The sequence below is a fragment of the Balaenoptera musculus genome, chromosome 7 (genome assembly GCF_009873245.2).
Source record: "Balaenoptera musculus isolate JJ_BM4_2016_0621 chromosome 7, mBalMus1.pri.v3, whole genome shotgun sequence".
Taxonomy (NCBI): domain Eukaryota; kingdom Metazoa; phylum Chordata; class Mammalia; order Artiodactyla; family Balaenopteridae; genus Balaenoptera; species Balaenoptera musculus.
Window position 1 is genome coordinate 25,783,920 of NC_045791.1, and position 16,680 is coordinate 25,800,599.

At 39.1% G+C, this 16,680-nt stretch overlaps 1 protein-coding gene across 1 annotated transcript in view; it reads right to left on the minus strand.

The window, feature by feature from the left end:
* The window catches only part of LRP1B (LDL receptor related protein 1B), a 1,897,582-nt gene that overhangs the window by 1,518,876 nt on the left and 362,026 nt on the right, over nt 1-16,680 (minus strand). Inside the window, exon 2 of the mRNA XM_036857483.1 lies at nt 9,294-9,416. Coding sequence (XP_036713378.1) covers nt 9,294-9,416 — 123 coding nt within the window. The remainder of the gene's footprint in view (nt 1-9,293; nt 9,417-16,680) is intronic.

Below are 16,680 nucleotides of genomic sequence, written 5' to 3' on the forward strand. Positions count from 1 at the left end.
GAATTGGTATCCTTCCACCTAAGCCCTATTTTTACCCATCTTCTCATGAACTTTACTCTTTGCAAGCAATTTCTCCCGTCCTCCAAATCAAAAAAGGCTAATGTTACAGAGATTTTAATTGAAAATATTCAACCCAAAGTCAATTATTCTGCCTAAAACTGAAATGGGCCAATACAGCAATTAGTAGAAGGATGATACTTTTTGTCCTACTGAGAATTCCATAGGCATATTATAGTAGGGTTTTATATTCTGCTTTCAGGGAAGAAATAATATAAGATGGGGGGAAGGGAGAGAGAAAAAAGACATTGCCATTAAAATAAGTTCGTAGAACAAAACAGCCTTCAGTGCTTCATTTAGCAAAATATGTCATTTCAGAAGCACTTCTGAGTGAAAGTCAAATGTAAATTTTATACACTGACTATAAAGAATAAAATCTCCTCTGGGAAGAAATTTGCTCACCCATGAAAGGTAAGAAGCCTTCATCCCCAACCCCAAATGCTAGATTAGTTGTGGATAAATGATGGATTGAATCATTTCTGAGGAGGCTCCTTGCTCAGCCTTCAGCTTTGTCCCAATAGAGCCCTGCCAGACCATTTGTTTACTGTACCTCATCCCTTAAGCCAAGGAGATTTTATCAGAGTTGCCTCTAGAATTCAATAATTTTATTTAATCCCCTTTATCTGATATCATTTCAAAGTTTTCATTGCCTATAATTTCCAGTCCAGGCTGAGAACCTGGAACTTGTTCTATGACCTGTGAACTTGGATCCTATGACCTGTGAACTTGGATCCTATGACCTGTGAACTTGGATCAGAAAACCAACAAGCAGTGACTTCTTAAAGAAGAGAGAGGCCTTTTGCCATGCTGGTCTTGCTCCGCTTCTGTGAATCGTGGTGCACTCAGTTTTATCACCTATGCCTCCAATCAAACTTGCTTAAAATTGCAGAGGCAAACTTTCAGAGACCCGTTAGCACATTGCAGGGCAGGATGAAGGGAAATGTCACCCTCCATCCCGTCCCCACTGTGCTGGGGAAATGAACCAACCTTAGACAGGCCCTTTCAATTCACAATTATACTGTTCCTCACCTTCCTGTCTCCCCTTCACATCAACTCATAAGTGGAAGTCTCTTTATTACTAAAGAAGGGTCAGTGTTTCTTGCCTCTTCATTGCAAAAGAGGGAAGCCTCAGAATAAAATGAAGGGCAAAACAAAAAAGAATTGAAAGAGACATAAACTGCCCTCATGGGCCTCATATGCTCTCCCTTTAATCTGTAAGATCATTTCAGCTTCTCTTCCTAACGAAAAGCTTAGCTTTGTGGCTCTCATATATTAGCTCATTGCAAAGTGACCTCTAAATCACTATTACTTAGAAACAAGGACCATATTTCCATTCATTTTATTGTTCCTATAGTCTACTTTCAGTGCCCTATTCTGCTATTTATTTTTAAAGGGCAGTATCTGTTTGCTAATAACCTCCCACCTGAATTTTTGTTTTATTTCTCTGACCTCTGTTAAAGAAAGAAAGTTTAGAAGGAAATTGTAAAAGGATTTCTACCTTATACCCTAGGGGAAAGGTCAGTGTATGTATATAAGGAGTTCATTAATATCCTCCTATCTAAATAAAGCTTAAAATCCTACAACAATGGAAATGCAGTCAAAGCAATGGTCAATTCATGCAGAGGCATATCTAACCCTAATAACTTACAGCCATTTTCATTTTTCACAAATGCTTCTATTCCTATTACCCAGGAGACATGGTGTGCTTACTGAATTATTCAATTAGAACTGATCACCTCCAAAGTCAGTGTAATATAACTGTTGGGATAGCATCTATGTTTTTCAAATGACATCATATTTTTAAATTAGGTGGCCTAAGGCTTCCTTTTAGGAGTTAGATTCTTCCTTTCCTGAGTATTTATAAAAAGAAGGGCAAGTCGGGCTTCCCTGGTGGCGCAGTGGTTGAGAATCCGCCTGCCAATGCAGGGGACACGGGTTCGAGCCCAGGTCTGGGAAGATCCCACATGCCGCGGAGCAACTAGGCCCGTGAGCCACAACTACTGAGCCTGCGCGTCTGGAGCCTGTGCTCCGCAACAAGAGAGGCCGCGACAGTGAGAGGCCCGCGCACCGTGATGAAGAGTGGCCCCCGCTTGCCGTAACTGTAGAAAGCCCTCGCACAGAAACGAAAACCCAACACAGCCAAAAATAAATGAATAAATTAATTAATTTAAAAAAAAAAAAAAAAAAAAAGAAGGGCAAGTTGAAAGAAATGCAAACTCTGCTTTCACCGATAACAGCCAACTTAGAGGGCATAGAAAGACCATAAACTCAGTTTCCTCATTTCTTAAAATGAGATAACAGCTACATTTCAGGACTGCAATGTTGATTAAATAATACTATTCATTAATGTGTTTTTTAGCCATATATTTTAACTTTAGCTAATTCATCAACAGGATGTCTTTGGAAGAGTTCTTAGGAAAAGCCATCTGTCCCCAAATAATGTCGACACATTATTTGTCTTAATGCTTGAGTGTAATATACTTAATTATTAAAAACTGTTAATAACTTCTCTTGAATTAGTGTATGTGGTAAATTAACCCTATTGCTAGCCATAACCTTAGAGAATAAAGCCAATCTTCAGTAAGAATGGGAGAGGGGGCAATTAGCGTGCTCTATCAAAAGACCCTCAGGGTAAGGTGCTTGGTCAGAGCTCTGGCATATGGAATACAGGGAGGGGGTGCTGGGTGGAGAGGGGCTCTTCCTCTGAAACAGGCACTATTCTAAGCACTTTACTGTGAGGTAGGTACTATCATGCCCATTGTACAGATAAGGTAATGGAGACCCGGAATGACTAAGTTTGTTGCACAAGAGCAAAGATATTCACCTGGAGGAACTGGCTTTGGTGTCAAGCATCTGGGATTCAGAAGCCCTGATCATGCACTGTGCCTGCCACCTCTCCTCAGTGGATGAAGAGAGGAAAAGGAGTGAAGAGACACTGTGGCACATGCTACCTGGGGCCTCTTCTCGCCCAATATCTAGTCTCCCCTTTTTCTTTACTAGCAGAACCACAGATCTTATTTTGGAAAGCCCTGTGGAAATACTCATTGCCCCATACCTTAGGTGATCAGTTCTGGCGAAGGAGATCTAAGCAAGAAACCTACTGAATTTGCTTTCTGTAAAAGTTACTATTCTCCTGACAAACAGATAGACTCAGCTGGCACTTGCTGTTTCTTTTTTTTCTTTCCCTTCTCTCTGGCCGAAATGGAATTATCTCCTGGGGAAGGCGGAAAAGCCCTACTGTGGCTAAAAGACTGACAGCTCCATGCTAAGAGTGGCAGAGAATAAAGGTAGAGGAAGCCTGGTGTCATTCTGGAGCTGCCATATCAATCCTGGATTGTCCACTTTTGCACCTTTTTATATGAGAAAAGTAAACCCTTATTTGTTTGAGCTCCTGTGTCTGTCCCTTATGCTCAAATGCAATCTTAACACGTAAGGAGATGTGCAAAAATAGAAGAAAGAAGCCAGCTTTTGCAGAGAATGCCATTGTGCCCGAGTCTGGCACCGTGTGGGAGTGGGTACACACACAGCTCTATGCCCCATTCTTCCACTTTGCCCAGTTTGCTGTTCCCTGTGGTTGCAGTACCCGGACACGGCCCCACCTCTGCAGCAGTACAGTGCACACGGCTTAGCTAGGACACTGCAGTAGGGTTTGGCAAACTACAACCTGCAAGATAAACCCAGTCTGTGGACTGTTTTTGCACAGAGTGTAAACTAAGGATGTTTGTTTGCTTGTTTTTCCATTTTAACTATTTTACAAACAAATAAAAACAAAGAAGAATATGCAACAGAGATGACATAAGCTCAGGAATCCTAAAATATGTACTGTATGGTCTTTTACAGAAAAAGTTTGCTGATCCTTGCAGAAGGACAGGACAGAGTAGAGGCAATATGAAAATTATTATAACAACTACAGTAAGTCCCCTGCATACGGACAAGTTCCGTTCCGAGAGCGCATTGGAAAGTCCAATTTGTTCGTAAGTCCAACGAAGTTAGCCTAGGTACCCAACTAACACAATTGGCTATGTAGTACTGTACTGTAATAGGTTTATAATATTTTTCACACAAATAATATGCAAAAAATAAAGAAAACATTTTTAATCTTACAGTACAATACCTTGAAAAGCACAGTAGTATACAGTACAACAGCTTGCATACAGGGGCTGGCATCGAGCGAACAGGCAAGAAGAGTTACTGACTGGAGGAGGGAGAGGAGGTGGGAGATGGTAGAGCTGAAGGATCGTCAGCAATAGGACATGGAGGGCAAGCTGCAATTTCACTCACACCTGACGTTGATGGCACAGGTTCTGGTTCCTTGCTGGATTCAATTCTATCTACCTTTTTGAAAAAACAATCCAGGGATGTCTGGGTAGTAGCTCTTTATTTCTCATCATAGATGACATGGTAGCACTGGATTGCATCCTGAACAGCTGTTGTAACCTCCGTGTACTGTTCTACGTTCTGGTCCTTTGCCTCAAAAACTAACAGTGCCTTCTCAAATAAAGAAAATCCCCTTGCCATTTCCTACGCCGTGAATCTCTTTGGTTTTTCAGTTACTTCTTCTTCCTCCTGTCTCTCTTGGTGATTCTTAGCAGTACCAGCTACATTACCACTGCTTTTACGCTTGCTTCTGGACATCCTGGACTTGAAACAAAGATACTGTACTACTGTACTCTATATAGTACTGTACAGTACACAAAAGCACAACCACTTGTAGAGGATGCACTCACATCACAATGTATGCCAAACACGTGAACTAACTTACCATGATTGGTTATGTGAATGCACGTCCTCATCTTTGAAAGTTCACAACTTGAAGGTTTCCATGTAGGGGACTTACTGTAGCCAGGTTGCAAATCTTACCCTCCTATAATGTCATTTTTATACTCCCTGGTTAGTCAAAGAGTCATCATATCCACAACATGATCTATAGTAGAAGGACTCTCTACATGGTTTTCGGAAGGGGGGTAGTGGAGGGCAATAAAGAAGAAGGAGAAAGAGCAGAACAAATACTTTCCTGACTTAAAAGGAGGAATCTAGTTTTAAGTATATACACATCAGATTGCCAAAAAATATCACACATCTGCTGAAACTGATTGTTGGAAAGGAAGTATCATTAAGCATTCAACAGAAAATCCTAGAAGGAATTATGTATTGAATACCTTGGAATAAAAGCACCTTTCAGGAAGACTTCCCTGTCACAGGGGGTACCAAGTTTTCATTCCACAGATAACATTTCTACTATTCACTTTAATTCTCATCATACAAAATGCTAGACTTACAACTGGATTGAAAGCACTGAGTAGAAAGATGGTGATTTTTCCTGATTTTCTCCTCTCATTGCCTCATAGGACCTAAAAGATGGTTAGCCATTTAGACCCTTAACAAATTACTTCAAATAATGTAGCGAAATAAAGACTTTCATTTGTAATATAAGGCTAAAGAACCATTTCTCATATTCAACGGTAAGGATACAAATTATTAAATTTCTCTAATTTCATATTTTAGAAAAGTCATCCCAACATGCAGTCAGCTTAGTGGTAAATCAACCCCATTCAAGAGGGGTTTCTTTGGCCTTGGATTGCTGTTAGTGAAATCTCACTTCTGCCCCATAAATAGTAGAAAATACCCCTAGAACCTGGGCCTAAACAAACACAGAAGAGAAAGAAAATATGTGCCTGTTAACCTCTCAGATCCCCAAATACCTCAATTTCATTTGATTTTCACTTTCTTTGTTTTTCTGTAGGCATGTTTATCTTCTAAAGCATTTTGGTCATCAGCCTCTCACAAGTAAAGCTTTTCCTCCTCCTCGACAAGATCCACTTTTTTCCTGTTAGAATTTTGTCATGGCAGAGCTTTCACAATGTCATAATAAATTCTATGCTATATTGGTCCTCTTATCATTTTAAAGGCTAAGTGGATTTAGGAAAAATAAGTGCATTGCATCAGTGGTTTTCATCTAATATTTTGTAGGTACAACATACTTTGTCTTCAGATCAAATATGATAACATACTTTTGTTCATACACTGAGCACAAAATCATCCTTCTTAAGAATCAATCTGCAAGGTTTTTGATTTCTAGTATTTATCCTTCACATTGAATGTATATACATTCATATAATTATCAAATTATGCAATTATTTTATGCAGATCAGTGATGACTGCATATGAATGTTATAAAACAACACATTACAAAGCACTATGATTAGGGAAAATGGTAATTGTGAACATCTGGATTGAGAAATTTAAATTTGAAAAAGTCTGATTTTTTCATAAAGCTTTTTCTCTATGCTTGTCCAGATTTCAGTTAGTACTGAAACCACTTATCTGAAACAGGCAAATTAAATGTGGATCCAAACATGTTACTCAGATTAAACACCCAGGTTAAAAAAAAAATGAGTATTTTTCTTTCTTTGTTATGTTGCTACACTGAAATAAGAATTTTTTTTTACTGTTGCTCTTGAGAATATTCAGCAATTTTGATGCCCGAGAGTAGAATAAGAATGGCCAAAATGGGAAAACATTTTAAAACTGAACTCACCAAATTTTATCGAGGAATCTAACTGTATACTTAAAAACTGCCAAAAATATCTTGAGAAGGTATGAGTTTCATTTTAAAAACTAGATAAGAAGAAAATCTATCTCTCTTTTAATTAACCCACATGTAATTCCTAATTTGAAGCTTCAGTCCGCCAAAGCCCCTAATCTCTGTGAATTGAAGGACCTACCTTTTCCCCCCGAACACAAGGTGGTGTCTACCTTCTGGGCAAGATGGATATTCAAAATATTTTCTAGCATTGTGGTCGAGACACTGACCATTAAGAACAGAAGCGCAATCAATCAGGGCAGATGCTGGCCAGCAAAAACAAGTCTAGCTGACTGCCGTGGCCCTGCTAGGTATTGCCCATGTTCCTAGAAGCACAGAGCCGGCATGGGAGGGGGAGTGGAATACAGTCATCCACCCACTTTGGCATTCACTTTGGGGTCTCTTTCCTCTTTGGGTTTGAGTTTTGACCACCAAGGTCCTTGTGCCTCCTCTGTACCATAGATCCTCTCCAGCCTGATTCTCCAACTAATCCCCCTCCTGAGTACAAAGGGAGCATCATTATTCTCTATTACTCAAAAGCATGAAAGGAACTCCTGCCTAGACAGACCACACAGCCTTTTCTTCTCAATCACTTTTGCACTGTGCCAGGTACAAGTTCCAGGGCATTTCTCCTTCAACCTGCCTTCCTACGTATGGATTCTGCAAATCTCTCTCGTGTCTCTGTCATGTTTCCCATCAGGAATTTGATAGTAGGATCAGGGCAAAAATGCAAGACTCCAAAACTCAAAAATTTAACTTTTTAGTCCGATTATGCCATGGCGATCGTTCCTTGCATCTAACGAGAAGAAAACTCTTCTATGGCACTTAAATAGGGGAAGGCTTAAACAGTGTTAAGTCCCACTACTTATACAGATGAAATGTAGTCCAACTACTTATATATTTCATGGGTGGGGTATTTTGTTATTGTTGTCTTTTCACATTACTATACCATCCGCATCCATTCGCATAATTTTGAGATTCTTCTCCTTATTTTCCATTTTTAAACAACTTTGTTAAGGTATAATTCACCTACCATACAATTCACCCATTTAATATGCACAGTTCAATGTATTTAAATACATTAACAGAGTTGTGCAACCATCACTGCAATCTAATTTTAGAACACTTCATCACCTCCAAAGAGACCCCATACTCATTAGCAGACATTCCTCATTCCCCTCCACCCCACTGGCCACTGGCAACCACTTATCTACTTTCTGTCTCTTTAGATTTGCCTATTGGGATATTTCATATGAATGGAATCATAAAATATGTGGTCTTTTGTGCCTGGCTTCTTTTCCTTCACATAATATTTTCAAGATTTATCCATGTAGCATGTATAAGTACTTCAGTCTTTTTTTATTGTTAAATAATATTCCTTTGTATGGATTTATCAGATTTTATTTATCCACTAGAGTATTTTCCTATTAATATACTTTTTCCTCTTATCATGCCTAGAACCTTATCTATGCTATAGGGGTCTCGTAAAGGTTTTCAGAATTAAACTGATGAAATTGGTGAAAATTAGAAATGTAGTAAACAACTACAACCTCTTACTATCGAAAAAGTGATCTGTTCAAATTGAAAAAAGGCAATTAATGCAAATATTCAAGTACCCATATGTTGAGAAACTTTAAAAACACTAGCAAACATGAAGAAAGTGAATAAGCATTGCTTCTGCTTTCTATCACCAAGATTTTCATCAAAACTTATATTGGTTCCATCTATAAGACTTATAAACATGTAGATAAAAGTGGAAAATGGAACCAATAATTATTATCTCTACAATATCAAGCAATAAGAGTGGTGGATTTTTCTTTTTTCATGTTGACTTCACAGAACTATGTAGTTGCTTTGAGGATGATCCTGGTAAGCTGACATACCTGTTTGCGTGGGGAGTAAAAACTGATATTAGCTATGCTGGAAATATCAATATGAAAATTTAGGGGACTCTTCATACTCCTTACAACAGTGGGTATTTAAAAGAAAGTGTAGCAGATTTAGCTGTCGTCCTGTTATTATTTACAATTTTGATTTAGTGGCATTTTTCACATGGGCAAAACCCTTAATGGTCTCCAAGTTAGACACAGTAGTACAATTACAATTAGGACTCATGTGTATTAAGAGTTCTGAATCTGATATTATAAAGTCAAAGATTCTCACTGCATGGATGGATAAATGTAGTTTCTATGTTTCAGGTGCAAAAGAAAACACTTTCAATAATTTGTGTAGTGCCCTAGATATTAATAGATATAATATGGGAGCTAAAGCTTGATTAGTTCATTATTCCTTCTATATGCTCCTCTGTCTCAAAATGTATGAGATAAATTATTGGAGAGGATCTTATTCCCTCTCAGTGCTGTGTTTTAAAGGATCTTTTTCTCTTCAAGTAAATTTTTTTCTAGGAGTAACACAATCACATTGAAATAACCTTGCATTTTCTTCCCTTCATAAGTTAATTCTCACGACAAAACTGCATTTTATGCTCTCATTCACATAGTCATTTTAAAGGACACACAAACAAAAGGTTTTAAGTTTTTAGGCTATTTGGGAAAAAAAGAATAAACGGAAACAGCAGTCATCTGTGAAAACAGCTGACATTTAGTTTCACATGTAAGGTAAATCCGAATGGTATGAGAACCTTTCTACTCACAGGTATCTAAAGATTCGTCTGAATCATCAGGGCAGTCAGGGTCCCCATCACACAGCCAGCTCTGGGAGACACAAGTCACGTGATCGTGGCAAAGAAATTCACCAGGATCACACAACTGCTGATCTGAAAATGAAAATGTTTCAAAATAAAATATGAATGATCTGAACATGAACACAAGAGCAGTACAAAGATGAAATGTGAGAAGGCAATGCATAAAAGGTCTATGAATGTGGTCCACATTTTCTGTTCAGCAACAAAGCTAAACCAATTATTTTTCTTAATTTTATCCACTCAGCTCAAACACTCAATTCTGATGGACTTAACTTTGTTGTGGTGTCACACAATCTATCCTGAAAATAGTTAAGAATTCTGTTTGCGTTTAGGACTAGAGGCTTCCTCATATCAGATAAGGCATGTAGGTATCCCAGCAAGCAGGTTTTATAGAAGATGTTGATCCAAAGCAGAAGTTCTTGAGCAGAAAAATTTTAGTTTCCTCCTCTGCTCCAAGACAATGAAAAATCAGCAATAAAAATTAAACCTTGTACGTAAACTCCATCTCTTAGTATTTAGTTCTTAACTATCCAACCTTATGCTAGAGCTTCATGCCTTTACATCTATTAGATACCCAATATCATAATATATTTTTCCCTTTTTCACTACAACTTTCCAATTGACAGTTTCTGCTACTGGACAGTGAGGGTGAAAGTAAAATCCCATAAAGCTTTGTTCTAACTCAGGTTTCTACATTTGATTGTATTCAAAAAGTCCATTATTTTCCTTCCATTGTTTCAGAATATTTAGGATCTGTTGCCTTTCCTCAGGTCCTAGTAAACTCATCAGATGTTGTTTTTTGCAATATTCTTACTTATGCCCTATAAGTCCATTCGACAAAATATTTCTTTTTAAAAAGTATTTTAAAACATGTCTGAAATAGAAATGTTTCTTACAATTGATGACCTCAGAGTGTGAAGGAGTGTTAGGAGTGTTAGACATTTGATATCACTTATTCTTTGTTATGTATATACAAGAATGATCCAACATCAAAGAAATCCATCAGTAAATATGTCTTTCAATATATACCAAATGCATATTCTAAGTGATATGAAAGCATTACACCATAGCTTAATTAGCCTCTTTCCCTTAGCAATCTACAAAATGATGGCACATCTTCAACTTAATCACTTGATAAAATATAGTATGTCTTTCCTTTCTCTCCCTCAACCTCTTCCCCTGACCCCAAAATAACTTAAAACAAATATACTTTACAAATACACAAATACATCCACAGACACACACACACACAAACACACATCTTTAATCTATAATTAATGCTTCCTACTCTCAGTATGATATTTTTTGAAAATTCATATATTTTACTTTATTATACACCGTCAATACCACTCTCATTACCACTGCTATCATAATTATTGTTGGGTTTTTTTCACATTAGGTTGTTTGTGCATACTCTGAATTTGGCCTTAGAGTTGGTGCTATAGAATCAAAGATGTATAAGTCTCAGTCTTTGTCCTGAAAGATTCAGTCAGACTACTTACACCAACAGATCCCAAAGGAAAAAAAAAGTACATTGTATACCAAAAGTTGCCAAATAAGTGATTTAGAAAATAACTGCTAAAAGGAGAGATCACAGGTAGAGATAGATGGATACCAATACAAAGAAAAGTCTGGGGATATAAGTATGATTTTAAACGTGGGTAGGCTATGGATAAATGGAGAGTAAATATAGGACATTTCAGACAAGAGGTAGAGTAATAAAAATTGCTAAGGCAGTAATTATTAAAATGCATTTGAGACAAATGTTTTATACTAAAGTTGAAATGACATTCAGGTTATAAGATCCATCTAGATTTTTCTCCACCAAACATTATGTGTGATATTTATAAGTATGTCCTGGTGTTAGAGGAAAGGGACTTAAATTTTGCTTTAGACAGTCGTGTAACCTTTGTAGTTAACGTAGGGAAAGAGCACATGAGAAAATTCAAATTATTTTTGCTTATAGACAGAGACTATATGATTTATTACCAAATGGGGAGAGTCCTGAGGGTGAAGGAAGACATTAATAATTACACTGGGGCAACAAGTATAAACCAAGTCTATTCCAGAAAAATCAGAATGACTGCTCATTGTACCTATGGCTAGTCTGCATTTGATCTATGATTTTGAGATGCTAGGTTTTCTCTTCCTTCATTCTTCCCAAACTATAACCAATTGCTATAAGGAAATGGGAAAAGAGATGGTGTCTTGCTAAATGCCACTGTATAGTGTCTGTCTCAGTAAATAATCAACAAGTATTTGTTGAAGTATAAAGAAATAAAAAGGGCCAACAGAACAATTTATAGTGCTGAAAAATAGTGTCTCAAAAACATAGGTCAGGGACTTCCCTGGTGGAGCAGTGGTTAAGAATCCGCCTGCTAATGCAGAGGACACGGGTTAGAGCCCTAGTCCAGGAAGATGCCACATGCCGCGGAGCAACTAAGCCCGTGCGCCACAACTCCTGAACCTGTGCTCTAGAGTCCGTGAGCCACAACTACTGAGCCCATGTGCCACAACTACTGAAGACCGCACACCTACACCCCATGCTCCGCAACAAGAGAAGCTGCTGCAATGAGAAGCCCATGCATGGCAACGAAGAGTAGCCCTTGCTCTCTGCAGCTAGAGAAAGCCCGTGTGCAGCAACAAAGACCCAACACAGCCAAAAGAAAAAAAAAAAAAGGTCAGGGTTAGTATTGAAGAACCTTGAGTACCACAGGAAGCATTTTGTAGATAATTTGAGGCCACAGAAAATTACTTAAGAAATGGTATTCATGTTAAAATAAACTGCAAAGTCACCTGTGAGGAGACTACTGCAATTGTCTAGAGAAAAGTTTAAGATGATTGGGGTAAAGTAGTGGGGACTAAAATGGAGACTGTGCTCCAAATGATCTAATGTAAGAGTTAGGAATTAGTGACTAAATAGTTGAAAGATTCAAATATGCCTCCAAGTAAACAGCCTCAAAAATTGATTAGATGGTGTCTCAAAACCAAGATAGGACATAGAGATGGGGAAAAAAAGAGAAGATATTGTACATGTGAGTGTGAATGTGTATGTGACCCTTGTCATGGGGGCAGTGGAATAATAATAGTAGGAATAATTAGTATTTTTATAGTGCTATGCAGCTCAAAAAGCAGTTCCCCCATGATATCTTAATTTGTTCATTCATTTATTTATTCAACAAATATCACTGAGCTTCTACTATGTTCTAGGGACTGAGGATACAATAGTGAGGAAAACAAAGCAGAATCCCCTGCCATCATGGAGCTTCCGTTACAGTGGAGGATAGAAACAGAAACAAAATAAACACTTGTTAATTGTAAAGTATATTAGAAGATAAACAATATGGAGAAAAATAAAACAGAGATAGGGATTAAGGGTTGAAGACCAGGGTCGGGGGGTGGACATACAATTTTAAATAAGGTGGTCAGAGAATGTGTCACAGAGAATGTGACATTTAATAAAGGCTTATAGAAGGTGAGAGTGACATCCATTTGAATAAAAGGTCATGTGTTAAGAACCTCTGGCAATATTCCATTTTATATATGTACTACATCTTCTTTACCATTTCTCCATCAATCCATTTAGGTTGCTTCCATGTCTAGGCTATTGTAAATGGTGCTGCAATGAACATTGGGGTGCATGTGTCCTTTTGAATTATGGTTTTCTCTGGATATATGCCCAGGAGTAGGATTGCTGGATCATATGGTAGCTCTATTTTTAGTTTTTTAAGGAAACTCCATACTGTTCTCCATAGTGGCTGCACCAATTTACATTCCCACCAATGTAGGAGGGTTCCCTTTTCTCCACACCCTCTCCATCATTTATACAATGGAATATTACTCAGCCACAAAAAGGAATGAAATAATGCCATTTGCAACAACATGGAGGGACCTAGAGATTATCACACTGACTGAAGTCAGTCAGATAGAGAAAGACAAATATCATATGATATCACTTATATGTGGGATCTAAAAAAAATGGTACAAGTGAACTTACTTACAAAACAGAAACAGAGTCACAGATGTAGAAAACAAACTTATGGTTACCAAGGGGGAAAGTGGGGGGGGGGGTAAATTGGGAGATTGGGATTGACATATATACACTAGTATATATAAAATAGATAACTAAAAGGACCTACTGTATAGCACAGGGAACTCTACTCAGTACTCTATAATGGCCTATATGGGAAAAGGATCTAAAAAAATAGTGGATATATGTATATGTATAACTGATTCACTTTGCTGTACACCTGAAACTAACACAACATTGTAAATCAACTGTACTCCAATAAAAATTAATTAAAAAAGAAAGAACCTGTGGCAAGAGGGAGCCCAGCAAACTTAAGGAACACTAAGGAAGTCTGAGTGGCTGGAGAAAACGTGAAAGTGTAAGAATTGAGGTCAGGGAATCAAGGAATATGGGGCAGAGGTTGGTGGATGAAGGCTTCTAGTTTTACTAAAAATCAAGATGGGAAACCATTGGAATGTTCTGAGTAGAGAGACACAATCTAACTGACTTTCTTTTTTTAAAGGATCACCCCAGGTACTGTGTTGAAAATAGAGTGCAGTTAAGTGAAGGTAGAAGTAGGGAGGTCAACTAGGATGTTATTGCAATAATGGGGGTGAACGAGAGTAGTTGTGCGGATACATGTGTTGGTGAAATGGAGTTTCAAGACTATTTGATAAGGAAATAAGTCAGATATCTTTCTACCATCTCCTTGAATGTCAGGATCTTAAACTCAGATCTCTGGCCTCAAAAGTATGACTTTGCAACAGTTTTTTTGGAATATACTGACTATGAGGTGCTTGGGAGACTTCCAAGAATAAATATGCAATAGACAGTGACACATTGAAGTCTGAAATTCAGGAGAAAGATCAAAACTGAAAACACAGAAAAGAACTGGAGCTGTAAGAAGACAGTGAAAAGCATAGGAATAGATTTAGATGAAATTAAAGTGAGGTGGGGGAAGAGGGAAAGACAGAGACAGAGAGAGAAAGGCAGCAAAGTAAGAGTAGGTCAGTCAAGGAGACAGAGGAGACAGAAAGTTTAGCCAGAGATACAAGAGAATAAGGTCAAGGGGAAAGAGGATGCACTAAAATCATGGAAAATTTTAAGAATGGATCGAGGAAGGGGGTCACCAGTGACCAAGTTCAAGTATGATGAATTATAATAAGATGGGGTAGACTTGTACGTTGAGGGAAAGGTGCCACTGAAGGAAGAGAGACTGGAGGCTCCGAAAGGATAGGAAAGTGCAGCAGTTTCCCAAGAACTCACTGGGCTGGAATTAAAACCTAAACAATAGTAGGAGCACTTGCCCTGAGGAAGAAAGGATAGAAAAATGAGACACATAAATCATTAGCTGGTAGGGAAGAAGGTTAAGGTATTCCTACCTGGTTGTGATTCCTCAAAGAACTTAAAAGCAAGATTAGTTTTTGTAATCTGAAGAAGGTAGACTTGGAAAGAGTAGTAAAGATTTAGAATGAGTAGAAAATTGAAAAGGGAGTCAACTAGAAATCTGTGAAAGGATTTCTTTCTAACAGCAATGAGAATACAATTAAGGTTGGAAACTATATATTTGACAGTTGATTTGTTTTCTATGAATGTCCAAATGTTCACCTGCATTGAGCCATAGATATAGAATAATTCCTTGAGAAAATCCCAGAAGAAAGCCCTTGGGAAAATATGCAAACCACCCATCCTCAACACATATGCACATGTATATAGACACATACACAAAATCATCATGATTCAAAACGACTTTTTTTTTCAGGAGTAAGACATACTTAAGGGGATTTACCTAATGAGCCTATGTTATCAGCTTGCTAAGCAAGCTCCAACCTTTAAAGGGAGTTTGCATAGTTGCAATTTTGAGGACAGTTTTATATTATCCCTCTAAGAAATAGCAGATAAAAATAGCTTGCTACAGCCCACCTATTTATTTTTCACCTAGATATTCCATTTCAAGGTCTGTTTTTAAAAGCATTGATTATAGGATTAAAATAAGTGAATTTTCAGTATTTAAAGGTGATTATTTTAAAACACATACACTGGATTGAGTTCCTTGAATCAAAAGCTAAATATGTTATGTCTATGTGTATTTTCCATTTATCCTATTTAATGCTTCAAGCTACACTTCTGAGATAGCCAAACTAATCTTATTTTAAATGTCTTCCTATTGTATGCAACACAATATTATACACTGTAATTAAAACAAGAAGCTTATGAGAATGTGCAGGAAGTTTCGCTTACATCCCTAAGGAAGAAGATCAAAGCTAGTACTGAGAGAACTTCAAGATGGCAGAGGAGTAAGATGTGGAGATCACCTTCCTCCCCGCAAATACATCAGAAATACATCTACATGTGGAACAACTCCCACAGAACACCTACTGAACACTGACAGAAAACCTCAGACTTCCCCAAAGGTAAGAAACTACCCACGTACCTGGGTAGGGCAAAAGAAAAAAGGAAAAACAGAGACAAAAGAGTAAGGATGGGACCTGCACCTCGGGGAGGGAGCTGTGAAGGAGGAAAGGTTTCCACACACTAGGAAGGCCCTTCGTGGGTGGAGACTGGGGGTGGCAGGGTGGAAGCTTTGGAGCCACGGAGGAGAGCGCAGCCACAGGGGTGCGGAGGGCAAAGCGGAGAGATTCCCGCACGGAGGATCGGTGCCGAGCAGCACTCACCGGCCTGAGAGGCTTGTCTGCTCACCCGCCGGGGCGGGCGAGGGCTGGGAGCTGAGGCTCGGGCTTCGGAGGTCAGATCGCAGGGAGAGGACTGGGGTTGGCGGCGTGAACACAGTCTGAAGGGGCTAGTGCGCCACGGCTAGTGGGAAGTGTGTCCGGGAAAAGGTCTGGAGCTGCCGAAGAGGCAAGAGACCTTTTCTTGCCTCTTTGTTTCCTGGTGCACGAGGAGAGGGCATTAAGAGCGCCGCTTAAAGGAGCTCCAGAGACGGGCGTGAGCCACAGCTATCAGCGCGAACCACAGAGATGGGCATGAGACGCTAAGGCTGCTGCTGCCGCCACCAAGAAACCTGTGAGCAAGCACAGGTCACTATCCACACCTCCCCTCCCGGGAGCCGGTGCAGCCCGCCACTGCCAGGGTCCCGTGATCCAGGGACAACTTCCCCGGGATAACGCACGGCGCGCCTCAGGCTGGTGCAACGTCATGCCGGCCTCTGCCACTGCAGGCTCGCCCCGCATCCATGCCCCTCCCTTCCCCCGGCCTGAGTGAGCCAGAACCCCCAAAGCAGCTGCTCCTTTAACCCCATCCTGTCTGAGCAAAGAACAGACGCCCTCAGGCGACCTACACACAGAGGCAGGGCCAAATCCAAAGCTG